The sequence below is a fragment of the Gopherus evgoodei genome, chromosome 1 (assembly GCF_007399415.2).
Source record: "Gopherus evgoodei ecotype Sinaloan lineage chromosome 1, rGopEvg1_v1.p, whole genome shotgun sequence".
Classification (NCBI taxonomy): domain Eukaryota; kingdom Metazoa; phylum Chordata; order Testudines; family Testudinidae; genus Gopherus; species Gopherus evgoodei.
This window is the reverse complement of record NC_044322.1, coordinates 270,178,598-270,205,806: the sequence shown is the minus strand read 5'-3', so window position 1 is coordinate 270,205,806 and position 27,209 is coordinate 270,178,598. Positions and strand designations below refer to the sequence as shown.

The following is a 27,209-nucleotide window of genomic DNA, read 5'->3' as shown; positions in this document are numbered from 1 at the left end:
AAAAGCAAAAGAAGAATTTAACGCAAAATGGAAGGCGCTTCCTTCCGCTACCTACGCTAACCCCAGCTCGGAACAAGCGACAGCTACGAAACTTTCGTATAATATTTGCGTAATATGCCGCTTGGCCAGGTTTTTCCTCACAGTTCGTAGGTGGATTACATGATTGGCATTTTGCGCAGACGAATTTCGGGAATAGGGAGAGCGTTGTCTTCACACGCAAAAAGCCGACTCAGCTACCGGGAACTACGTAATTTTCGTACACTGTTCTCTTTGGGGTCGGTTTTCCGGCCTCGGTCTGGTGCGTACCCGGATTTCGAGAATAGGCGCAGCGGCATTCGCTCCCTTCCCCCGGCTATTCAGGGACGGAGTTTACGCAAAGTTCAAGCCGCCCTTAACGTAAGTAGAGCGGGCTGGGGCGGCGGCCGCCATTTTGTGCCGGGCGCCCGGAGGAAGAGGACGCTGCCTTGTCTCCGCGCCCGACGGGCCCTGACGCGAACCGAGCCGCTCTCGGCCCCGCGAACCAATCCCGACTGGATCTCTAGCCTCCCCGCTCCCTCCCCCGGGAAGTGAAGCGGCCAAGGGCGACTCCGCCGGGACACCAGTGCCGCCGCCGGCCGAGCCCCCCGCCCCGCGCCACCCCCAGCCCGCGCCGCTCGGTGCCCCCTGTGCGGGACAATGCGAGGCTTCGGAGACCGGGGCCGCGACCGTGACCGCGGCGGGTAAGAGGCGGGGGGTGCGGAAGCCCGAGGCGGAGAAGCCAGGCGAGGCCCCAAGACTTGGGTGGGGGGAGCTCGGTCCCCGGCGGGAGGGGGCCTAGGTCGGGGCCTCGGAGGCAGGGTCACGTCCTAGGGCCACGGGGAGGGCGAGGTCCGGGCCTGTGAGGAGCCGAGTGACGGGCTGGGAACCCGGAGCTGGTTGTGTCCCCGGGGGGGAGGAGCCCGGTGGGATCCCTGGGGTGGAAAGTGAGGGGCCCTGAGTAGCCACAGGGTCTGGAAGGAATCGCCTCCGCACACCGTTGTTCCTGCTCTGCAGTGTCTGGTGCGAGGAGACAGGGAAGTTTCTCCTGTGGCTGGCAGGATACTCCTCACCGGCCCCTAGGTCTGATTTCATGGCCTTTAGGAGTGAGGGCTTTTCCTTCCTCCACACTGTTCCCGCTTTGAGCCATAAATCCCTCTCCCTCCAGCTGCTAACCTCGCTTTAGAAGCCTTTGCTCACCATGGACGATACACACAACTTGTAGGGTGGGCTGGATCTGACCACTTCTCTGAATGTTATTACCATTAAAGTGACCAGAAAGATTGCTATTAAATAACAATGCATATCTCTTTGGTATTCCCAGCCCCTGTTGATTGTGAGAGTGGAAACAGAGGTGAAAGTTGAACGTGGGACCATTGTGTAGTAGCAGAGCCCTGATCCCAGAGACCATGGTCCTGGATTAAGCCTCAGGAGTGTGTCCAGGGTTGAGAAAAAGAAATCCGCAATCAAACACAATCTTCCATATTGCTGTGCAAAGACCTAACAATTTAGTTCCCTGCTCTTTTTATTGTTTTCAATATCACTCATCATGGGGCTTCTTTCAGTTTAGGAGAATCTGGTTCAGTTGAGCTCTGATTTTTGGGAGCAAAACAAAAGTATAAGAAACCATCCAATATCAAAAAATGTTTGATAGACAATATATGAATGCTCCAGGGTTGTTGTTTTTCCTAGTAGAAGGAGGTTAAGAAATGGCAGTACCCCAAGTTTTTCCTAAAAAAGACAAGTAGTGGGGATTAAAAAGGAGGAATTGGGCCCTGAGAGAGAGCAAACAATAAAATATACTCGCTACTATTCATGTTCTTTCTTTGATGGTTTTTGAATCAGGAAAAGTTCCTGCTTGCCACATTTAAATTTATTTCCCCTTTTACTCCAGGCAAAATTCAAGAATGTTTTCCTTGCACAAGGAAGTGCTTGTTAACATTCTTTCCTAGTAGAGCAGGGAAAGCGAAAAGTTCCACTCTAATTTTATATTCACATCCTACATATATACAAACAACCCCCTTATGAAATAAAAGGATCCTTTCAGTTGTATTGCAGAGAAGAGGGTCCCACTGTATACAGATACTTAAAGGTTCACTATCCAAATTTTAAGGCATCAGCATTTGACCTGCCTTGACATTTACATGATGTCATTTGGGGTAAAGAGATGTTTCCTTTAAAGAACTTTGCTTTCAGATTTTAAGCCATCATTGGTGTAGAACCTACAGAAGCACAGTACTTTGTTCTCTTTAGAATTTTGCTGACATTGTTGATACACCTTGCATCATCAAGATGTGTTATAACAGGGCTTTGAGTGACCACAGGAGAGGTAATTTAAAATCTTATTTCATCTCCATGCTAAATGAAGGGGTGTGTGACAGTGTGGGATTCACTCCTGTGGTGCCTCAGGGAATAACCATTTCTAGCCTTCCGTGTCCCACTCCTGCTGGCCCCCATATCCCTTCCAGGACCTGCTGCCCCTTGTCTTTGGGGTGCTGCCCTCGGCAATACCCCCGTAGTCTCAGGGTCTTTCCACCTAGGAGAACCCACAGCCCTCTATCCCCACCTTGCCTCAGTCATGGGCTACTGCCATTCACCACCTAGCCCCCCCGCTGCACCCCTCCCCTCCCCACTGGGGCAGACTGCAGTGTAAAAGCCACTCATCGTAGGCAAGGGGGGGTTGGACCTGCTGCCTCTGCCTACCCTTGGGCTGCCCTGTGGAACCTCAGTACCTGTTTGGCCTTATACTAGGCCTGCAGCCTGGGGGGTTTCCAGGCTGGAGCTCCCCAGCTGCTCTGGCCTTCCCCTAGCCTTGCTCCAAGTACTCATATACACTCCCCAGCAGCCAGGCCCCTCCCTCTCAAAGGCTAGAGAGAGTATGTCTCTGGCTTCTGGCCCCAGCCCTCTTATATGGGCCAGTTGGGCCCTCATTAAGCCAGCTATGGCCTGACTGGGACGTTTCCCCAGCCAAGGCTGCTTTCCCCAGTCAGCCCTGCTTTTCCTGTCACAGCCCTTTATTGGGCTGCTTCATGCCCTTCCAGGCTGGAGCAGTGTGACTACCCTGCTACAGGGGGAGAAAAATATTTTAGTCAAATAGAAAAGGACAGAATTGGGAATGGGGAAACTACTTGACAATGGATCTTCAAAAAAAAAAAAAAAAAAAAAAAAAAGGTTTAGTTCACATAAAGGCATAAGTAATGGGCTTTGGCCCTGATCTTATTCCAGGTAATACTTTGCTTTGTTGCATATCTTTATGAACTGCTACAAAAAAATCTCTCAGAACTTAGTTTTCTGTCGTATCAAAAACTGGGTGGCGTGTGTGTATAGCTATATTGTAAGTTTGTTTTGATATCGAAAACTCTGTTTCTGGACAGTTATGTACCAGAACCGCAGCACATGATGACTTTTTTTGAAAAAATCATTTCTGAGATATAAAACGATGTTTCTGATGATCGCAGTCATCAAAAATTGCATAGTGATATTTGAAAGGTAATTGGGTACTCCACCAATGTGCTGGATAAACTCCAGTTGGATGTTTACATTCTGTTTGCTGTTCATTCCTGTTGTAGGGCAAACTAGATATGGAATTTTTCTTTGCTGCTTGTCATCTACAACTTATTCAGGACTTTTTAGTACTGGGATGGTACGGTTTTACTTTGGCACTTGAATAAACTGCTGCTGCAGTCAGTTCTGGAGATGGCTGAATTTCATTATTGGTGAAGCGATTACTGAATATCTAAGACCAAGCTGGACTTAGTCACTTCTGAATCAGGAAAAATGAAATAACTCTATGCAAGTAAATAGAACTACTCTGGATTTACACCAATTACCTCAGGATCAGTGAATGAAATATGATACATATTGGGGTATTATAAATGCTAAAAGACTCACATTTTGGAAGGCCAGTCTGAAGCTGTATTGTGTGTAAGCAAAGCAACATGGAACTGAAATTCTGCAAACTGCATCATGTTTTTGTGTATTGATGGCAGTAAAGCAAGCAATGTCCAAATATACAAGGCTCCGAATTTGTAAGCATTCATGCATATATGTAATTTTTACTCACCTATGTAGTCCTATTGCCTTCGTCAGAAAAATTACTCAGGTACACACCTTCAGGTTCTAAATTAGCATAGTTTGAAGAATGTATTCAATGATTGTGAAATGCTCCTGTAGCTAGTAACTTGCACTGACAGTCCTAAGAAGTCATAAAAGATTCAAATCACTATTTAATTACTTTTATTTGTTAAATATGATAAAAGTAAATGAGCAGCCATTTTAGCAATCTAATAACGGAATAGAACTACATTTACAGAAAGGAGAAAAGGGCTGTCAAGACTGCAGTTTAACTAACTTTTTTGAACCTGTAACTTAAGTGTTTTAACCAGCATCAAATTAACTATAAATCTTTGCCTTCTACAAGTGTAATCCCGTTTCCTGTTCTGCTTTCTCTGAGTTCTACTCTGTATTGTCACTCTTAACTTCTCTTGGGAAATAACTTTCAGAAGACACTTACTTAACATTTAAAACATTTCCTTGCCAATATTACAAATAAAACCAGGGATTATTAAAACAAAAGCACTTAAAACTAATTTAGTTTTGACCAGAGTGTAAATTTTTATATTTTTTCTCAGCTTGGATAAGGTAAACCTTTTTTGTTGATAGTTTCTAGTTAGTTTCATTTTCTGGTATTCATGCATTAGCATAGTGTTCTGTTTCGATGGAAATACTGCAGGAGTCTTTATTCAACTGGAGTTTTAAAAAAACACTCTTTCTTGCCTTCAGATTTTTCAAAAGCTTATTCCTTATCATACCTAAAGTTAGAATAGTGTTTGACCTCACACTATTTAAAATAGCAGCTACTGTTGAAATCCGGCACAATAGTGAAACAATAACAGGTTTTTCTAAGAACTGTTTAAAAGATATAATTATAGATGTTTACTTAACAGTACAACAGCTAAACGCTTCATGCCAATCTGTGCTTCAGTTTTCAATACTTCCCAACTCTGTTGTAGGCCAGAAAAACCATGTTTATTCTCCTTTGGATAAATGAATAATTACATGTAAATCCCCACCTCTTTTTAAAATAAATAAAAATTAAAAGCAGGGTAAAGTGTGTTGCTTATGTAGCGGATAACTGTAATACCTGGCAGAGCTACTCAGAAATTAGTAAACAATAAAAACTGACATTTCATTTTCTCTTGAGACTTTCTCAGAAATGTCTAAGAAATGGGACTCAGTTTTTTTCCCCCCATCCAAACACTTCTACTGTGACCCTGGTAAAAATTGTGGCTGCTTTGTAATGGCTTCATATCTGCCTAGCAAAAACTCTGATACTGACGTCAGCTTTTTTCTGTGCTTTATTTGTACATTGACTGGGGCATATTGATGAGGAGGGAAAGAAAAGGTGAAAGAGGAATGGTGAAATAATTACTTTTAATGTAGAATCTAACATTATCATTGGAGGAGTGGTAATTGGATGATAGACTTCATTGAAGGGAGCAAGAGTACTGAAGACCTTCCCAACCTTTGTGGCTAACAGTATTTTAAGGGCATTTTCAAAGTAACTAAAACTTCAGTATTTGTTTTCACTTAGATAACCATGAAAGCTTCTGAGGAATCTACAAATACCAGAGCCGTGAAATCCTTTTATAAATTGTTTTTTTTTAAAACTTATGTTACCCTCAGGTTTGGTAGTCCTCTGCCCCCAAAGAAATTTGGTAATCCAGGGGAGCGTCTACGCAAAAAGAAGTGGGACCTGAATGAGCTGCCCAAATTTGAGAAGAATTTTTATGTGGAGCATCCAGAAGTGGCCAGGCTAACCCCCGTAAGTTTCCTTCTCCTGTCTTTTCCGTTTTCAGTGCACCAGAGAATCTTTAAAAGTGGGAAAACTGGGGCTATGCAGACTATATTCGGGTGCTTGCTCACATCCATTCCAATGTAGGTGTGTGCTCGCCCCGAGCACTGCCACTGGAAATTTTTTCCCTTGGTGGTATCTGTTGGGTTGGTGCTGGTGCCCCCTGAAGTCATGCGCTCGTAATTCCAGTGTAAAGGTTCTGCTGACCCGCAACTCCCTTAGTTCCTTTTTATTGCCCATCACGGTCACTGGAACTTCAGCTTGTTCTTGATTTTTCCACAAGTACTCCTCTCCGTATGCTTTGATTGGAATAGTTATCTTTATTCGTATTAGTTACATTTCAGTTGTTAAGTTACTTAGTTTAGCAACCCTGATCAGCAGAGCTAGTCCTTCCTGGCACCAGGGAATGCCTTGTGCTTTGTGCCACAAACCGAAGCCTGTCAGTGACCCCCGTTCCAGCTCCCTTAAGTGCCTGGGGGAAGCTCACATGTGGGAGCACTTCAAAATCTGTGGTCACTTCAAGCTGTGCACTAAAAAAGAAACGGACACCAGGCTTAGGTTCCTCCTTGGAGGTAGCACTTTGCCCTCCTTCAGAGCCTAGTCACTCGGACTTGGCACCGAGTACTTCAGCCTCGATAAGAAGCGCCCTGGCTTCTGTTAGGAAGACTCAGGACCATTCCATGCTTCTGGCACTGAAAAAGGATGCTTCTGCTTCTCGGGACTCCCAGCACCATCCGTCATCCAAGGTGCCAAAGAACATCACTCTGCCAAGGAACTTACGGCATCGTTCTCCATTACCAATGCTGAGAAAGAAACAGAAGACGATGGACAGTGCGATCCCTAACTCCGAAGTCCATGAGGCAAAGAGACACTAACAGAGCGTGACCCATGCTGGGCCACTCTGAGACCCCTGCAATTCACTTGATGCTGTTGACTTTGGCTTCAGAATGGACACCTTTGAGGCTGGCACCGATGGACTCTCCGCCATACGATAACCATCGGAGCTCTGCTGCCCTGGCAATACCATCTGAGCCAGAGATGGTCAAGACGTATCTCTCCTGGTACCACCATCCTCTGCTGTATGGGAGATGTCAGTGGCGGCAAGAGCTCCCATGGCACCAAGGCCCCAGGATGACTGGTTTCCCTTATGATGACACCTGGGGCCTTGGTGTCTCCTCCCTCCTGGTACTGTTTGCCAGTAGCAGTCAGCACAACTCCACTCTGGTTGCCTGGAAGGGAATCCTTGGAGATGGACTTGGAGGTGGAGTCATACGTCTCCTGCAGAAAGCCGGCACCAACACTCTAGCCGACCTCACCTGATGGCAGACCTGGACCAGGGCATCCCTCCCGCGGTTTGACTACTGTGATGGCCATTCTGGAACCCCTGGGCTTTTCCTCCATTCTAGGGTTCATAGTCCATAAGGTCTTACTCCATTGTATCAGACTCTAGAGCACCCCCAGTACCCTCCTAGGAGCAGGACCCAGATTTTGGTATCTAGCCTGAGGCTGAATATCAAGACCTGGCACCATGAGACCCGTCCTGTGCTGAGAGCAAGGAGCAGTGTTCTCTGCATGCGCAGGTTTTTTCTTTCTCCTCTACAGATGTGGTGGTGACAGGAATGGACATTGTGTCCTCCCAGGTTGATTACAGGGCGCATAAGTAGCTTCTCAAAAAAATAGCACAAAACCTGTGGATCCAGGTAGAGGAGATAAAGAAGTCCTCCCATGCTCTGGTGGATATTCTAGCTGCATCAGGCCCCTCAAGAGTGACTTTGCCCTTCACTGAGGCTACTATGCACTCCATCAAGGCCTTATGGTAGACCACAACATCCCTTCAGCTGATGGCACAAAGGATGGAGTAAAAGTACTTTTTTCCGGCTAAAGAGTTTGAACTCTTGGGCACTCATCCACCACCAGGCTCATTGGTATAGCATCAGCAGCCAATGAGCAGGAGTAACAGGGTCAGCAAGGTCTAAGGCCACGGATGCCCAAAAAAATAGACCTTTTTGACAGGTTTATTCAGCTGGCAGCCTCCAGCTCAGGGTTGCAAATCAACAAGCGCTCCTGAACAACTGTGGTTTTAATTTTTGGGACTGTGTGCCAAAACGTAAAGAATTATTACTGTAGGAGTCCAGATGCGAATTTGCAGCCCTAGTTGAGGAAAGATCAGTGCAAAGGCGTCCCTGCAGTATGCCTTGGATGTGGCAGACTCTGCAGCCCGATCCACGGTCTCAGTGGTGGCAATGTGGAGAAACTCCTGGCTTCAGTCCTCAGGCCTACACCATGAGATGCAGCAGACATTGCAGGACCTCCCTTTCCAGGATACATCTCTCTTTTTGGAGTGGGCAAACTCCAAACTGCACAGCCTCAAGGACATGAGAGCCACACTGAAGTCCCTAGGACTGCGTACTCCAGCTCCTTCTAGGAAATACTTCAAGCCCCAACCAGCTGCTGGTTTCTTCCAGGCACCTGCCCAGTCAGACTATAGTAAGAGAGAGGAGGAGGGGCTATCGGCGAAGACCTCTGCCCCAGTCTTCGTTTGTGCTAGGGGGAGGGGGACACCTGGCAGGGTCTAAACAGGCTTTTTGATAGGACACTTGGGGACGACATACTGGGAAAATGCGTGGAGCCAACTTTCTAATTTTTTTGTGAACCGATTGTCCCTCTTCTATCAGGCTGGGCCCGTATTACTTTGGATCTCAGGGTGCTACGCACAATAGCACTGGGACACACCCTTCAGTTCAGTTGTTCCCCTCCTTCCAACCCCATCTCCCTGTTCCTCTTCAGGGACGCTTTTCACAAACAGCTTCTAAGCCAAGAGGTGCAGTTGCTCCTAAGAGTGAGAGCAGTGGAGGAGGTTCCACAGGAGTTAAGGGTCCGGCGGCTCTACTCCCATTATTCCCTAGTCCCTACAGCCAGCGGCAGTCTCAGACCAATTCTGGACTTGTGAAACCACAACAGATCTATGAAAAAGCTTAAGTTCCACATGGTTTCCTTGGCCTCCATCATCCTCTCTCTGGATCCAGGGCATTGGTATGCTGCCCTTGATTTGAAGGATGCTTTCTTTCATATTTCAGTCTTTCAGAGACACAGAAGGTTCCTCAGATTTACTGTGAACCATGTGCTTTTCAGCCTATCAGTTGCCCCTCAGATGTTAATGAAGTGCATGGCAGTTATGGCAGCCTTCCTGAGAGGAGACAAGGGGTTCAGGTCTACCCTTACCTTGACGACTGGCTGATCAAAGATCAGACCTTGCCTAGATGGAATCCAATATAAAGTTAATACAGTCAACATTCCAGTACTTAGATCTGCTAATAAATGTGCAGAAGTCTACTCTCTCCCTGGTTCAGAGAATAGAATTCATCGGGGCGATCCTTAGCTTGGTCCCAGCCAAAGCTTTCCTCCCGGAAGCTTGATTCCCAGCAATAGGGATACTTATAGCGAACCTCAAAAATTACCACAGCATCTCTTCAGGCATGAATTCAGTGGGCCGACACCACGTAGACACAGTCATCACACTTCCCTCATCAGTGATCACCACCCTTCTTTGGTGATTGGACCCACCGGCAATGTTTGCAGGAGTCCTATATTCAGGACCCCAACCATCAGTGTGTCTCATCACAGATGCTTCTTGGATGAGCTTAGGAGCTCACTTAGGGTCCCTCAGAACCTCTGGTCTCCAGAAGAGCTCTCACTACATGTCATCAGGGAACTTTAGCCTGGGCTGCCAAGCGTTCCAACCCCACATGGCGGGCAAGTGCATGTCAGTTCTCACAAACAACACAACGGTGATGTTCTGTATCAACAGGCAGGGTGGAGCACACTCCTCTCACCTGTGCCAAGAAGTACTTTGCTTGTGGGAATTCTGCATCGCCCACTCAATCCACTTCGAAGCCGCCTATTTCCCGGAGTCACAGAACAAGTTAGTGGACTACCACAGCTGATCTTTCACCAACCATCACAAGTGGTCCATCCATCCAGATGATGTGAAAGGCATTTTCCAGAAGTGAGGGCACTCTCCAGGTAGATCTGTTCATGATGAAGCACAGCAGGAAGTGTCTCCAGTTCTGCTCCTTCATGGTTCACAGTCCGCAGTGGCTTGCAGATGCCTCTCTTCTCCCTTGGATGGCCTATCTTTTTTTTCTATACATTCCCTTCCTTTCCTCTCATACACGAGGCCTTGCTGAGGGTCAGAAGGGACAAAGCGTGTCTCATCCTGATAGTCCTGGCTTGGCCATGTCTGCACTGGTTCACCACGCTCCTAGACCTTTTGGTTGAAATGCCAATCCGTCTGCCAGACCTGATCTTCCAGGACCATGGCTGTCTGTCATCCAAACCTCGAGTCCATTTGTCTCATGGCTTGAAAGCGCTATGGCTGAACCGCACAGAGCTCGGGGCTGGATTGCAAGATGCTTTTAGGGAGCAGAAAATCCTCCACTAGAGCCACTTACCTGGCAGAGTGGAAAAGATTCTTGATCTGGCCTACAAAGAAAGGTGCTGTACCTACACAGTTAACACTACATTCATTCTAGATTACTTGCTGCACTTGAAACAGGAAAGCCTAACTGTGTCATCTATTAGCGTCCATTTAGCTGCATTCTTGGCCTTTCACCCATGGATGAACAGCTGTTCCGTTTTCTTAAACTCCACTTGCAGTTGGTTTCTTAAGGGCTTTGAGAAATTGTGTGGCAACCAATGCCTCCCTGGGATCTCAACTTGGAGTTGGCAAGGCTAACAGAACCCACATTTGAACCATTGGCAACATGCTCTCTGCTGTACCTGTTCTGGAAGGTGGCCTTCCTGGTAGACATTACTTCTGCCAGGAGGGTCTCGGAGATCCTGGCCCTCACTTCAGAACCACCCCATATGATAATCTTCAAGGGCAAGGTCCAGTTTTGTCTGTATCCGGCCTTCCTCCATAAGGTGGTTTCACAGTTCCATAGTAACTGTGATATCTTCCTACTGGTCTCGGAAACCTCATGCCAACAGGGAGGAACAGAGGCTCTACTTGCTGGACATCAGGCGTGCGCTAGCCTGCGTAGAAAGGACTACATGATTTTGGAAATCTGTTCAGCTATTTGTAGCTATTGGACACAGGATGAAAGATCTTCCAGTCTCAGCATAGAGAATTTCATCGTGCATCACCTCTTGTATCTGTACGTGCTATGATGTGGCCTTGCTCCTTCTGACCTGGTAGTGCATTCCACAGGGTCCCAGGCATTTTTGGCACTATTTATGGCTCAAGTTCCTATCCAGGACACTTGTAGAGTGGCATCGTGGTCGTCTGTTCACACTTTTGCATCTCACTACACCATCACTCAACAGGCTAGAGATCGTGCTGGGTTTGGCCCAGTGGTATTACAGTCAGCATGTTAGAGAGCACACAAAGAAGAAAAAATAGTTACTAAGCTTGCATAACTATTCTTTGAGGTGTGTTGTTCATGTCCATTCCGACCTACCCTTCTCCCTGCCTGTCCCTCTGTTGGAGTTAGCCAGCAAGAAGGAACAGGGGGGTGGGGGGGAGGTCAGCAGGACCCTTTATACCAGCCTTTTTCATCTGTCCTGTGTGCTTCTGAATTTCCTTTTCCCCATTGTTAGATTGGATTTTAAATATAAGACTTGAATTTAATTATTTTCTAATCCATCATCTCCTTGCTTGACCTGTCTGGTTCCATTAGTGAGGCATATCTGATGCCATGATTTGTTATTATTGGATATGAGCTACATTGTTGCAAGCCCTACATCAGGAAAGCTTTTGAACAAACTGAACAGTTGAAGTAAAACAGAACAGTTTGTTTGAATCACAGATGCTGCTGCTAATGGATGAGAAATTTTAGGAACAGTCCGTTGCCCTTTTCATAATTTATTTTAATCCTATCTTCCTATTTTTTTCCCTTTAGACCCCCCTTCCTTCATATACAGAAAATAAAAGGTGTTTAATAAACTTAATTATCTTTTTTATCATCTTTCTTGACAAATTCCATACACTCTTCATAGGAAATAGTTCTTTGAGCATATGTTCATATAGGTGCTCAGCTGTAGGATGCATACACCTGTGTGCTCAGTCTGAAGATTGAATCAGCAAGATCTTCATCTTCACACTATACAGCCTCGTACCTCAAGCGAGGGTATGGAGGGAAGCACAGATCTACCATTGCTGCAGTTCCTTCTCAGACACCTGCAGCTCAAGACAGCAAATGCATGTCCACTGCTTCTTAGAAGCTCTTTCCAGCTTGTATTGTACTTGTTTATTTCCTCTTTGCACAAGATTGTGCTTTGGAGGGAGGGGGATTCCACCATCTCAGTTTTCTGGGAACATTTCCTTGCCCTCTCTCTTCAGCCTAGTTTCTGAGGTATGCCAAAGGGCTTCAGAATTCAAATCCTGCCAGACCTGCAGTACATTTTTCCCTCAAAGGCAAAAGGTTTTCTAGCTGTCTTCAGTGACCCAGAGACTCTCATGTCCCATCCAAGTGCAAAGTTTGCACTGGGTTTAAGAACAGGTTTCACAAAGAAATGTTCTTGAAATCAGGGGAGTTTGTTATGCGTGCCAGCGTTTTTTTCCACAACATTCAGGGTCATGCTGCAAGAGTAATGGATGGACAACAGGGTGGATGTGTACTATATAAATCGGAGGGGGGCAAAATCCCAGTCTTTGTGTATGGAATTACTAAAACTATGGAACTGATGCATTGCCTGCCACATAGAGATCTCCACAGGACCATGTATGGGAGCTCAATAATCTGATCTGCCACAGCATCTGTGAAGCATAGGGCCCCCCATAGTGGATCTCTTTGCAGTCCTGACCAGTATGAAATGCCAAATCTTCTGCTCCAAAATGGGATGCAGTTGCAGCTCTTTAGGGGAGAACCATTCTAGTCCCCTGGTCCTGTGCTGTTCTCTGTGCCTACCCTCCAGCACCTCTAATCCCCAGCACTTTAGTCAAATTGAGGCAAGAGCAAGTGAGGTCTTCTTAATAGTACTGTCTTGGCCCAGACAAGTGTGGTACTAATATCTACTCCACTTTTCTGGAGGAATATCTCAACACCTCCCTCTCAGATGGGAGCTCCTGACACCCCAACTGTGTTTATCTGAATTTCAAGGCTTGACTCTCAATGGGTCTCAAATTTTAGAATGGGACTATGTGGTTTAGGTCCAGGCTGTACTTTTGAATAGTAGGAAGCCTTCCACGTGTAAGACATACCTGCAGAAGTGGAAATGCTTCCTTTCCTGGTGTTCCTGTCACTCCATATCCATTTCAGAAGCTACTCGCTCAAGGATACTTGGTTGCCTGTTAGAAATTACCATCTTTTTACCTGAGTTTTCTTTCAGGGTGCACCTAGCAGCTACTATGGCTTTCCATTTGCCTGTTGAACGATTTTTTTTTTGGTTTATTTTTGCTCACCCTAGCGTGGCCAGATTCTTAAGGATCTGTCCAACTTTTCCTCGTATCTGGAACCCCACACCTCCTGAGGACCTTAACTTGGTCCTCAGTGCCTTAAACTCTCCTTTCCAACCTATGGCCACCTGCTCATTCCTTCTCTCCGTCAATACCTCATTCCTGGTAGCTTTTGTCTCAGCTGGAAGCTGATCTGCAATACACTGCCTTCTGTTGTGATAGGGTCATGTTATGTCCTCATCTTCATTTCCTGCTGAAGGTCAGGATATCAGTCTACTAGTATTCTTTCCCAAATCTCACCCCTTGAGGGAAGAGGCTTTCCACCATACGTTTAGATGTGTTGAGCCCCCTCATCGTCTTATCTGGATAGGTCTAGATCCTTTAGAATGTCCCCATGGCTGCTAGTAACCTTCTCTGAAAGAATGAAAGGACAGTCTGCAGCCACTCAGACAATATTAAAGTGAGTTTCAGGTTATATCATAGTTTGCTCTGAGACTGTCAGGGTACAATTCCCACCTCCAGGTTACAGCCTGCTCCGTCAGGGCTCAATCTGCTTCTTTTGCCCTTCTCAAAGACATTCCTATCGTAAAAATTTGCAGGGCTGCAACCTGATCCTCAGTTCACGTGTTCTCCAAATGTTACCCTGTCCTACCTGTGTCCAAAATGAATGCATCCTTTGGATACACAGTTCTCCAAATTGTCTTGGATCCACTTCCTCAGCAGCCACTTCTTTGCTGAGTTACTGCTTGTGAGCCTCCTGTGGTGGAGCACCCATAGAGATATATATTTGGAAGAGAAGTTACTGACCTTTCAGTAACTTGAGTTCCTTGAGATGTTTTGTTCCTTTGGGTACTCTACCCCTTGCCATCCTGCTCTGCTGTAGCGTCTTTTGGTATGTCTACACTACCCGCCAGATCATAGAATCATAGAATATCAGGGATGGAAGGGACCTCAGGAGGTCATCTAGTCCAACCCCTGCTCAGAGCAGGACCACTCCCCAGACAGATTTTATTAATCCTTAATTGCCTTATTTACACCATGCAAAGGGATATCAACTTTAACTCATTTTAAAAAAAACCCATAAATATCATTAGTTGCAAGTTCTGCACTGCATTTGAATGCCCCTGTTAATTTTTGTTGTTTTACAATCCCATGTTTGTATTTTCAAAATGTTTTTCATCTCCTCTGTGTCTATGTGAAGGAGTCTCACAAATGGCAAAGTTAACCATAGGTTTAATCCAAAACATACCTTAGTGGGAGTCTTTCCATTGAGTTCCCTAGGTTTTGGATTAGGCCCTTTACTGGGGGAACAGTGAAACTGACTTGGTGCAAAGTGCTGTCAAATGGTCAAAGTAAACTGGAAAAGTAGAGAGAGATTTTTCCTGATTCTTCAGTTAAGCTAACTCGGGATGTTACTTATAACAATAAATAGGTACAGATGTTTCAGAAAATGTTGTCAGTATCCCACTTAAAAAATATTTGGGCCTTAATTTATCGTTGCTATGTTTCTGAGTAGTGTTTTCCACAAGAAAGGAAATGTTAGTTCACAAGTGGTTCTCAGCAGCAGTTCTGGGTTAGGGCTGCTACTGCTTGGATCTCCCATTTAATTGCATTGATGGAAAGAGAGGGACCACCCTGCTTCATGCCCCATCCTTAGTGAGTAGAAATCTATTTTGCTTCTTTACACAATCAGACCTCTCAGCCAGGCTGCCAGCTAAAGCATTTGTGGAATTTATTAATAGTTGACATCAGAAATGTGTATTAAGTTGCTGCTGACAACCTGGAATTTTGTGTGTGTGTTTTTTTTTTTTTTCCCCCTCCACCTAAATAGTATGAAGTTGAAGAACTGCGACGAAAAAAAGAGATTACAGTTAGGGGGACAGATGCCTGCCCCAAACCTGTGTTTGCCTTCCACCATGCTAACTTCCCACGTGAGTATTCTGTCATTCAGTGTACTGATCAGCTTTGTTGTTGGGGTAAGGGAGGAGTGCTGGGATAACACCCTTCTGATCAGACCTGTTTGGTTCTAGAAAGACTGTCAGATCTAGTGTAGCGTTAGAGATCTTAATCAGAAAAGTAAATCTTTAAGGAATCCTCCAGCTTGTCATATCTGAGAGTCTCAAAGTGAGAAACTTTAAATTGCTCCCAAACTGGGTTCTGTAGGAAAATTTCCCCAGCATTTCTGTCTTCAAACTGATGGCATTTACTCAGACGTACATCATTTGTATTCTTCACTTTTTTTGTTTAACTTGCAGAGTATGTAATGGATGTCTTGATCGATCAGAATTTCACAGAACCCACTCCAATTCAGTGCCAGGGCTTCCCATTGGCCCTCAGTGGCAGAGACATGGTGGGCATTGCTCAGACAGGCTCCGGAAAGACATTGGCAGTACGTGTTTGTGACCATTTCCTCTTAATTACTTTGTATGAGTTTCTTCTTGCTTTTTATCTCTTGGTTGGTCATTCAGACATGTGCAAAGGGAGGTTATAGCATTTTAAAGCATGTTCGATCTGTGTTGTAAAGTGGGATTGTTAAGTAGTAATGAGCACATGGTTTGTTTTGTGTGCCTGTTCTTGTCTGTTTTCTATTTGGCTGTCCCACAGCCAATGTTTCCATTTTTTTAGAGGGGAGCATATGTTTTGGGGGTTTTTTGTTGTTGTTTTTGTTTTTGTTTTTTTTAAATGGATCTCACGTACTGGTTGACTTAGTTACACAAGTTAAAATCACAAAGGATAATACAGGCTCATACTTTCCACTGACATAGGCAGGAGTTTTAGGCAGTGTTCCCTCTAATTTTTCCAACCCGTGTGCAGAATGAATTTTATGTGCACATCACCTCCATATTGGTGTACATAACCAAATTAACGTGGCAGGGGTGGGGCCAAGGGGTTTGACATGTGGTATGGGGCTGAGGCAGAGAGGGGGCTCTGGGATGGGGCCAGGGACAAAGGGTTTGAGGGGCAGACTGCGACAGGGAGAGAGGACTCTACCCCAGCTCTCTCCCCCCACAGCAGCACCCGTGATGGGGAGGAAAGGTGCCTCTCACATGGCCCCTGCAGGTCTGGGCTAGGTTGGGGCCGGGGAAGGGGCACCCCTCCCCTGGACCCAACCCAGCCTGGCCCTGGGCTCCCGTGGCTGTGGGACAGGCCATCCCTCCCCCCGCTGCAGCCCAGAGTGCGCCCAGCGCTCGCTAGGCATCAGATGAATCCCTGGCTATAGCCTGGGGGAGCACATTGTGCCGCTGCGCAGGGCATAATGGCAAAGATACGCTCCTCCCTTTTTGTGCACGGCATGTTTGAATAGCCTTGCTGCCAGTGTCCAGAGCCTTGGTGCGAGCGGGACTCTGGCAGCTCCAGGCCAGGCTGGGGGGTTGGGGCTGCGGGAGAGACATTCTCCCCTGACCACAACAGGTCTGTGGCTGGGTTGGGTTGCATCCGGGGCTGAGGGAGAGGAAACTGCCCCCTCATCTTCCCCCGCAGCCCTGAGGGCCTGCACAGTGCTTAATAAGGGGCCATGCAGCTTAGAGGGAACTTAGGTTGTAGGTGCTCATTAATTGAGAAAGTTGACTCTTTTATTGTGTATCTGATTGTAGACATCCAAGTTTGAAAGGTTTATTTTACAGCCACTAAAGCATGCGATACTTGCCACTGCTTGAGGAAGGATGTTAAGCTAAATTCTCCATTACCAGGATTCAATATGATGATCATTGGCATGATCTAATATGGAAAACTCGTTTCTTAATTTTCATTAATTTTCTTCTATTTCAGTACTTGCTACCTGCAATTGTTCACATTAACCACCAGCCATATTTGGAGAGGGGAGACGGTCCAATTGTAAGTGCTCCTCAGTTTTTTCCTTTTTACATGTATAATATGCAGTTAACAGAAATGTGTAGATGAATTTTGCACCACAATGCCATAAAGAGGAAGTAGAGAACTGCTCATTGTAGCAGTGTGGGTAGCATGTTCCGTGTATCAAAAGCCCAGTGATAATTATCAGCATGTACTTGAGCCGCTGTTAGTTGTTTTTTAGGTAATTGAGTGCTGACAATCTAGTCAATTCTGCCTCTGATATCTGAGCAGAGATAATTAATTATCTTAGCTTGAGACAGTGTTCTCCACTTAGCTATCCTGGATGGTTCTTGTTTTCATCCCGCAGTGTTTGGTTCTAGCTCCTACCCGAGAGCTGGCCCAGCAAGTCCAGCAGGTTGCTGATGATTATGGCAAGTGCTCAAGACTTAAGAGTACGTGCATATATGGAGGAGCACCCAAAGGTCCCCAAATCCGAGACCTGGAGAGAGGTAATGGTATTCTTGTGTGTTTACAAATTCACTGTTGCAGGAGCTTTAAGTTAGCAGGAAAATCTGATACTGTAAAATATAGTAAGAAGTAGTGGTGTGTGTGTTTGTTTTTTGTTTTTTTAAGCCTGTTTGGGAAGGTGCTAAGCATGATCACAGCCTCATCTACTGTTACAATTCGTGGCATTTGTACTTCCAGTCAGAGTGATGGTGTGCATACAACAGTACCAGTCATCCATATTTGTCTGGTAACTTATTTAGATGGCTGTTTTTCCTCCCCTTTTCTCTGTTCATCCTCCCCATATGACAGTCTTTACAGTTGCCAACTTTCTAATTCCATAAAATGGAACACCCTGCCCCTGCCCCTTCCCTGAGGCCCTGCCCCCCGCTCACTACATTCCCTCGGTGGCTTACTTTTCCCCACCCTGACTCACTTTTATTGGGCTGAGGCAGGGGGGTTGAGGAGGGGGTGAGGGCTCTGTCTGTGGGGGTGGACCTGGGGATGAGGGGCTTGGGGTGCAGGAGGGAGCTCTGGGTTGGGACGTGGGCTTATCTCGGGCGGCACCTGGTCAGCAGTGCAACAAGGCTAGGGCAGGCTTCCTCCTGCCTGTCCTGACTCCACTCTGCACCATGGAAGCGGCCAGCAGGTCTGGCTCTTAGGCAGAAGTGTGGCAGGTGGCTCTACACCCTGCTCTCGCCCTCAGGCACCCCTCCCTCCCCCCGCAGCTCCCGTTGGCCACGGTTCCCGGCAATGGGAGTGCGGGGGTGCAGCAGCACATGGAGCCCTGTGCCTATCCTCCCTCCCCCCCCGGCGTAAGAGTCAGACCTGCTAGCCACTTCTGGGGTGCAGCATGGAGCCAGGACAGGCAGGGACTAGCCTGTCTTAGACCCGCTGCTCCGCCAACCGTACTTTTAACCGCCAGTGGTGTTGACCAGAGCCACCAGGGTCCCTTTTCAACTGGGTGTTCTGGTTGAAAACCAGACACCTGATCACCCTAAGTGTCCCCATCTCCCTGTTTATTGGGAAGAGACCATATTTATTGACTGTGGGTCAAGGTTTAGGATTGACTGACTCCCTCAGGTTGAACTCCAAGCGTTCTGCCTCCAAAGTTGTATAAATGGTCAAACTCAATTTCTTAGTATATAGCAGAACTTTTAAAAAAAAAATCTGCAAGTTTCCTTCAGACTCTTTTTTGTTCTCACAGGCTTGCCTTCGTAAACTGTATCTTCAGTTGGACTGGAGGAGTGGGGGAGAATTGGCATAATTTCTGGAGTGTGATTTACACTAGAAAATTAGGTTGGCATGACTTTGTTGTTCAGGGGTGTGGATTTTTCACACCCCTGAACAACAAAGTTAAGCTGACCTAAATCCCCGTGTTGACCTAGCACTGTCTACAGAAGAATTCTTCTGGCAGCCTACCTACTGCCTCGTGGCTAAGGGGGGTGACAACATTATCTGCGTTATTGGGAGAATCCTTGCCATCAGTGTGCGTTTTGCCTCCACTGAAGCACTACACTTCGCACAGCAGCTTAAGTCTAGACATACCCTACTCCTATGGCATTAACTTCTCTACCCTGTTTCTCCTCAAAAATAGTGACACCAAGGGGACATAATAAACGCCCTACTGTTTCTCAGCTTTCTGAAGCAGTCCTTGGATGCAAGAATCACAGCCTGCATGGGCCTCTGAAAGATGAGGTGTCCTCTGAAGCGCTTAAGGCCAAATCCCCTGCACAGCAACTAGGGAGCTTTTCTTCTTATGCCCTTTCTGAATGCAGTCACTTCCATAAGGATGTTTCAGAGTTAAACATGATCTCCAGAGAGCCGCAGTTCTGTGTGTGCCACCAAGATAAATAAGTGCCTAAGAGTCACCCAGTCTTCCCAAGGTCAGCTTCATTGATCCAAGAATGTAGGGTTAATTTCATTCTGTCCCAAACCAAAGAATCATAACAGTAGAATGGCATGAGCAAGATGGGAAGAGGTCTGTCAAGGTATATCTAAACTGCACAGACCTCTTCAGGAAATCCATGTTTCTCTTATACATCCCTGCAGTCAAAGAAAAGACCTGTTCCAAAGCTTCAGTATTCCCATTGATAAAGGCATGCATAGCAGAAGCCTAAAAGAACAAAGGTGCAGCCCCACCCAAGAAAATCTTCTCACAGTCCAGTAGAGAAGCAGTGAGTTCCTGGGTGGAGAGGTCAGAACTCAAGAAGAGATGTGGAGCCACAGCTTGGTCACTTGTCACACTTTCTCCAGGTGTTAAAAAGTAAACTTCCTCTCTAGGAGTGTAGTATATGATTGGAAAGTGCTGTAGAATATGGTGCCCTCAGTCTTTCAAATTGCCCTCCTTTTTCTGTAAATAGTTGATCAGAATCCTCTTCTCACTGTAAACGCTGTCAAATATAGAGAGTACAGAGAAGGGGAAAATTTGTTTTCAGCTATAAATTTTCTTTCTGGGATTCTTTTATGACCAACTGTTTACACTGCTGTAGAGGAATGAATTAACATCAGTGTGTGTTAAATACAGTGGATCTAGGAGTCTTTCACTTGAATCTCTACTTTGACCTTTTGACTCAAGGCTCTGTTACAAATGTTTGTTCTATATGTTGTCCTTAAGTATATTAGTATTTTTTCCTCCAGCTTTGGAAGCTACTGTTCTTGGAATTTGGTCTGAAGTCCTGGCCTAGAATTAAAAGATTTGGTTTGCCACGAGCAGCTAGGGAGACTGTTGGATATGGAGGTTCTCAGAGAGGAAAATTCTCCCTTCTTCAGTCTCTAAACTGTTTACTGGACAGCTTCCCTGAGTTTTGAGGGCTTAACTGTGAGACTCAAGTGGAAATGATGTCTCCTTTTTAGGAACATAAGAATTGTCATACTTGACCATTAGTCTGTTTAGGCTTATATCTCGAATAGTAGCAGATGCTACAGAGGAAAACAGATGCCTATCTTCCATAATAATTGCCTAATTTAAACGATTCTGTACAGCTTTTCCTCTTTCTGTATACAAAGCCTTCTGAGAAAATGAAAGGTTGAGCTATCTAGTAGCTGTTGAACAGGGTGTGGCTTCCTGTGTTATTACAAAGGGGCTGATTAGATACAGTATTGCAGTGGTTCTCAAACTTTTATAGTGGTGACCCTTTTCACACAGCAAGCCTCTTGAGTGCCACCCCTTTATAAATTAAAAATATATATATTTAACACTATTATAAATGCTGGATGTGAAGCAGGGTTTGGGGTGGAGGCTGACAGCTCGCGACCCCCCAGGTCGTAATCTCACGACCCCCTGAGGTTCCTGGACTCCCAGTTTGAGAACCCCTGCAGTATGGGAAACTTAGTTGGGACTTGAACTTTTATTCCTCTACAAACTGAGCTCCCTTGAGTTAATAGCTTTGGATGAGGGGGATTCAACTGGACTAGAAGCATAGGTTAATTTTACCTTTTCTGCTGTTGTTGAGTCTTTATATTTCCTCTTCCATGTAATTTCTGGGAGGAGGCTGTCTGTTACTGGACTATATTCAAGGTTCTAATGGTAGTGTAACAGTAACTTCAGAATGGTTAATAATAAAATGATTAAGGATGCCTAGAGTTCCAAGTAAAATAGTAGTGGCTCAGTCTTGGGCACACATATAAGGGAAGTGTTATAACAAATTTACTGTCAAAAGTGGTTTATTGTGACTGTAGAAATATAAGCCTGTCCTCTTGTGCATTGAAGGCGTTGAGATCTGCATTGCCACACCTGGCCGCTTAATTGACTTCCTGGAGGCAGGGAAGACCAACCTTCGCCGATGTACGTACCTTGTGCTGGATGAAGCGGATAGGATGCTGGATATGGGCTTTGAACCCCAAATTCGTAAAATTGTTGACCAGATAAGGGTACGTGAATGTCTCACTTATAGTTTCCTTCAAATTCCCACTCAAAATATATCATCCAAATAACATCCTTTCCCTTTCTTTTAGCCTGACCGGCAAACTTTGATGTGGAGTGCCACTTGGCCAAAAGAAGTGCGCCAGCTTGCTGAGGATTTTCTGCGTGACTATGTTCAAATCAATGTGGGCAACCTGGAGCTGAGTGCTAATCACAACATCCTGCAAATAGTGGATGTATGCATGGAGAGCGAGAAGGACCATAAGTATGGCTGTTGTTCTGCTATCCCAATATTTTTGAGCAGGGGAGGAGGAGGGAGGCTTAAAATCTTTGTTGCACAGGAGTATTTTTTAAAATGATCAGTCCACTGCAGTTAACTTGCAGTCATGTAACTTTTCACTACTGAGACTTACTAACCAATATAATCCCATGGTCATCTAGTTGCTTGTCGCTGTTCCCTAATGTTATTAAATACTAAGATAATTTAACTCTTCATAAATAGTACTGAACCAGTTTTCTCTTAAGTGGTTGCGTATTACAGGCGTTCTCTCAAAATGATAAGTTGAAAGCTCTCTCCTGTGTTCTTGTAAATACATCTTAGCTCTTCCTTTTGTTTTAGACTAATTCAACTGATGGAAGAAATCATGGCTGAGAAAGAGAACAAAACTATCATATTTGTTGAAACGAAAAGACGATGTGATGACCTCACCCGAAGAATGCGCAGGGATGGGTGAGTATCTTGTTTACAGTTATTTCCCATTAGGAATCCCTAAACTGCAGTGTGGGGAAGAGCAGGAGGAAATGCTTATGTTGCTAGTCTTGGAAGTGGTCTTTCCCTTCAGCCACTTAGCCAGATGAAATGCTGAGGCTCCTGGAAGGTTCCATCACATTGAAGCACTATATAAGAGGGACAGCGTGCTGGCCTACTTGGGACATAATGTGTATGAGACTGCCGAGGCAAAGGGGTTTTATCAGTATAATAGGCATGATTGGATTAAGCACTAGTTATTAGTACCTGTAAGAATGATAGGTGCTTTCAGCCTCTACAGAAACAAAGGAGGGAAAGAATGCATGAGTATTTCTTAATGATTTTAATCCTTGCCTGTTTTCTTTTAACATTAATAAAACTTCTTGTTACCTCTCTAAAATCATGTGCATCTTCCATTTGACAGCTGGCCAGCTATGTGTATCCATGGAGACAAGAGTCAGCCAGAAAGAGACTGGGTACTTAATGGTGAGTGCAGTGTCTAGGAGAGCTGATAACTTGAACTACTGAAGAACTTCTGCTCGGTTTAGGCAAACATGTTTACCCCTCTGTTCCTGTCTTTCTTTCAGATGCACACACTATCTGTGTTAATTGATTTACCTGTAGTCCTACAGTGGTTTTTGTTTAGCCTTTACACTTGTTAATTTCAGTACTGGGAGGTTTGTTGCAGAGAACCACTCCTCTGTCTAACCCAAAAGGATTTGACAACTTCCAAGCAGTCTTTGTGTGCGTCCCATGTTTCACTCTCAAAAAAAATTCCCATCCTGTTTGGATTCTGAAAAGGTCATACATAAGTTAAATCCACAGCCTTCAGCATAGTTTGTGACTCCTAGTCTGATTTCACAGTGGATTCTTGTCTTGCAGAATTCCGTTCTGGAAAGGCTCCTATCCTCATCGCTACAGATGTTGCATCTCGTGGGCTAGGTTTGTACATACAGGCCTCTCTTGCCTGCTGCTCCATATTTTTCTTCTTTGAACTCAAAAATATTTTCTTAAATTCAAAGCGTGATTTTCCCCCACATGTGAAATACCTTTTTGTAACATTACTCTTTTTTTTTCTTTTATATTCAAAGTCTCTTCCTGCTCCTAATGAACAGGCTTTGGTCTGCAGCAAGGCCTAGGCATGACTAATCGATCGTCAAGAGGGAGAAGAGACGTCCAATTATGCAACCCAATCCTTCCACTGCACTCACTTCCTCCCCACTTCCAGCTTTTTGCGGCTGGATGGCTAGGGCTGGATTGTTCCCAATTTACAGAGGGGATCAAATAATAGTTGAAATAGAGAGTCGTGTGGGGGAGTAGGTCAACATAAAATAATTAACAATACATAGGTGAAATATACAAATAAATCCCTACATGCACATAATTTCCCCGTCAGATGTGCTCACATCTGGGAAAGCGTTGCTCCAGCTTTTCTGTTTTCACAAACAGCCTTCCCAGCTCTGTGTTTGTTGTAGGCAGGTTCTGTTATATGCCTTCAACATATACTGTCCAAGTGTGGTGTTGGATCAGAATTACATAGATCATTTTCACATCAGTGAAATAAACTTTCTGGATGCATAAGTTAAAACGCCCACTTTTAATAAGTATATTTGTAGTATGAAACCTTTGTAGTATGAAACATTAACCTTTCTCCCTTATACGTTTGCCCAGTATAAGTTTAGAAATATTCTAAAGCAATTTGGGTCCGTCTGCATTCTTACACTTTCCAGACGTGGCAAAGACCATTTCTGAGGGCCATATACCAGAGTTATTTGCCACAAAGGATCAGACCACTGAGGCACTCTTAAGTAAAACTATTGCAAGTGATCCATCAAGAAGCACAGAGGGAAATTCTGTGATTACAGAAGAGTTTTAGTATTTGAAACCGTTTTTTATATCCTGAAAGGGTGGCTGCACTGTGAATCTCAAGGTCATTTAAATGTTGGCAAACTAGTGTGAGACTTGGCAGCCTTCATTCACATAACCTTCACCCCACCCCCAAAATTGTCTAACACTTCCTCTAAGAGGTGATCATATGGACTTCAGTCTCTGCCCTCTAGGGTCATGTCTGGACCTGTGCAGTTAGAACTTGGGCCTGTTGGGAGAAGGGACTGAGGCCGGAAACTAGTTTTTATGAAAGAGAGCTGCTTTCTGTAGCAGTGTTTTTTTTAAACAGGCTTGCTATGTGCTGGTAGCTTCTTTGTGCATCTTGCCTAGACATTTAAAACAGCCCCACCCCCCAAAATGCTCCCTCAAAACAACTCAATTGGATACCTCTCGAGAAAACACTCTCCCCGTTCCCACTGCCCCACTTCACCCAAACTGTGGGGGAAAGGTACCATAGTCTGTTTCTTGTTACTAAACAACATCTCTGCTTGTTTTGGGGCCCTGAGTTTGCTGCTTTTTAAAATAAAGTCACTTAACTGGCAAACTTCTGGACGACTTCCTCCAAGATCCTGGAAAGTGAAGGCTACTACATAAATAACTTAAAACAGGGGTGCGCGCTTTTTGGCTGAGTCACCAGGGCTTTCCCTCATCCCAATGGAATATTGGTTTCCAAAAAGCTCCTTCCAGGTAAGTTCTGGGTCCCATAATGACTTCTTTGTGATAATCTCCAGGAGCGAGGTCCTCCCTCTGCACTGATTTTTTTGTTTTTGTTACTCTTCACTCTGTTAAACTAAAAACATTGAATTTATTTTGTTTTGTTTTCTTTAACAGAAGCTTTGATATCAGCTGCAGATCATTCTCAGTGCAGGTTCGGGGGCATATCTGCACTGGTGGTCGAAGCAGCTCTCTAGACAAGCATGTCTGCTAATTTATATCACTCCTGATTAACAGTCAGAGACTCGATCTGTGCCATAGGGTATTCTGGTTGTCTGACAAAGGGTGTGTGTCCCAGGCAGTTGGCCAGATCACTTTTCCAATTTGTTCTTGATCTTGCTACAGTATCTTCTAAAAGTGCAGGAAGATTGACTGTGCACAAATACATGGAGCATGCTAGACTGGAGAAACCAAATCTTGTACTTGGCTCTGATCTTTCTTCAGCCTGATATGTGCACATACAGGACCACCTTTTTAATCTGGAGAACTTCCACTGCCTTTTCTGGCCTTCCCCTCAAAAAAAATCAAGTCAGCAGTGTCTGTGCTATTAGCTACAATTCCAGGCGCTTTCTGCCAGGAAAGCGCTTCCCTGTATCCACTTGGTAATTCAACTCGCTTTGCTGCTCATGGATGTGCGGAATAGGATTGGCTAAGGATCACGTAGCCTGCTGCTTGTCAGACTCTAGTTAAACTCTGTGAAGATGTGATTGTGTCTATCATATTTGCCCCTACCTTACCTTATACTTTTCCCATTAAAATATTCTTTGTTATTGCACCAAGGACCCTAGTTGGAGACTCGCGCAGCCCCCTGTGAAATCTGCCTTCTCACTCCCTTTTTGGTGTGATTCAGGACTTTGGAGTCAGCAAAGACTAAGGAGACCCCTTTGCTGTAATAAGAAACAGACATAAAGTTCCCTCTTGCCACTGCAAACCCATTGTTTTTATTTTCTCCCTGTCCCCTCTTTGAAATTGAGAAGTCTGGGCAATAGATGCAGTCTGACCCTTTGGATATATTTTTTGTATCTTCATTTTTTTGACATTTGCCCCTATTAACCCCCGGTGGGGCCAAAAAGCGTTGGAGGACCTGAAATTTTTACCTGAACCCAGGTTCTCCGGCACTTCACAACCAAATGGGGCTACAGAGAAGCATCTAAGCCAGTTCACAGAGCGAGCGTGTGTGGGGACTTCTCGCTGCCATGGACCCTTGATGCATGCTCCCCGCGCTCCAGTGGTCCCGTGTCAGAGGGCGGAGTTTTCGAAAGGAGGCCGCCAAAAATAAAAGGCAAAGAGACGGGATCGGCTGCAGCGGTTTCCCACAGGAGGAGGGAGTGTGCATCGGTCTGGTAACAAACAGAGAATGTTTCTCTCTTTTAAAAAAAAAAAAAAAAAAATTACAAAAATCTGTGTTTTATCTTGGATATTTTCTGAATATTCTTCTTAAAATGCAGATTTTTTTCATGAACTAAGGACATTTTTTATTGTAATACCATTCTATTTTAACATTGCTTACCATAGCAAATATTTCTGCTACTGTAGGTGTTTTAACTAAAACGTTACACTAACATTTACTTAGTTTCTGCCCCATAAGTTTACAAAAATCTGATTTCCTAACAGAGACTAGAATATTTTGATATCTCCTAGGGTTTAATGACATTTTTGCATTTGATACAGCTTTTTTGTCTTTTTGAACACTCACCGAGTTCAGTCTAACATTTGAAGTTTTGACTTGGACAACCTTAAATTCTATGACTCAGATTCAAAAGTTTGCTAACACTGGGCTTAGTAGCATGGTGAAATGTTAGTGCAACGCATTCTCATGATAACTAAGAAGGCAGGTAAAATGTCTTAGTTGTGGTTTGATATATTTTTTTAAATAATAAGTTGGCAGAATTTGACTACCGTGGTGTAACTGGGATGCCTTAAATTCTAGGATAGGGGAAGTCATTCATTATATTTTGTAGTCCTTAAAATTCATAGCAAAGTAAAAGCCTTTCATTTTTAATTTTCATGTGCTTGATTGGAAGGTAAGTGATCTCATTGCAGTTAGTCTTTAATAGACTTCTCCCAACAGAGTAAAAGTCTCCCTGTGGCAGATCTCTCCCTCTTCCATCCCAGCTTGCTGTGTCCACAACAATGGTGGCATTTTTATTTGTTCCAGATAATCTTTCTCTGAAAGAGAGGGGACTAAAGTCATTTAACAAATTCAGACGGTGTTGTGTAAAGAACCTCTCACGTGGCACAAAGATGCAACAAGGGAAGGGTGAATTTGAATGGAGAGAACTGCTTTAAGACGTGCCATCAGTTTTCAGGTCATTGGCCTTTGACCCATGCATGGCTCAAATTTAAACCTTCTACTCTTTTGGGATGAGTCTCTTGTTTTTATTCCGTTCAGTTACTAACTTGTTTTTCTCTCTTATTACTGTCACCTGCATTC

The 27,209-nt window shown here is 44.9% G+C and overlaps 1 protein-coding gene across 2 annotated transcripts in view; it reads left to right on the top strand.

Annotated features, from left to right (window-relative positions):
* Window positions 1-422: 422 nt before the first annotated feature.
* DDX17 (DEAD-box helicase 17) overlaps window positions 423-27,209 on the top strand; it is a 31,044-nt gene continuing 4,257 nt past the window's right edge. The window contains exons 1-12 of one of the 2 annotated variants that reach the window (XR_003998216.1): window positions 423-719; window positions 5,701-5,839; window positions 15,097-15,196; window positions 15,521-15,654; window positions 17,034-17,099; window positions 17,425-17,566; window positions 21,274-21,434; window positions 21,519-21,691; window positions 22,046-22,156; window positions 22,599-22,660; window positions 23,057-23,116; window positions 24,893-26,118. Coding sequence is in view for 1 of the 2 variants with exons in the window: in XM_030546301.1 (XP_030402161.1) it covers window positions 676-719; window positions 5,701-5,839; window positions 15,097-15,196; window positions 15,521-15,654; window positions 17,034-17,099; window positions 17,425-17,566; window positions 21,274-21,434; window positions 21,519-21,691; window positions 22,046-22,156; window positions 22,599-22,660; window positions 23,057-23,116 (1,192 nt within the window). In the remaining variant the exon portion in view is untranslated. The remainder of the gene's footprint in view (window positions 720-5,700; window positions 5,840-15,096; window positions 15,197-15,520; window positions 15,655-17,033; window positions 17,100-17,424; window positions 17,567-21,273; window positions 21,435-21,518; window positions 21,692-22,045; window positions 22,157-22,598; window positions 22,661-23,056; window positions 23,117-24,892; window positions 26,119-27,209) is intronic. The other variant, XM_030546301.1, reaches the window with a different exon arrangement.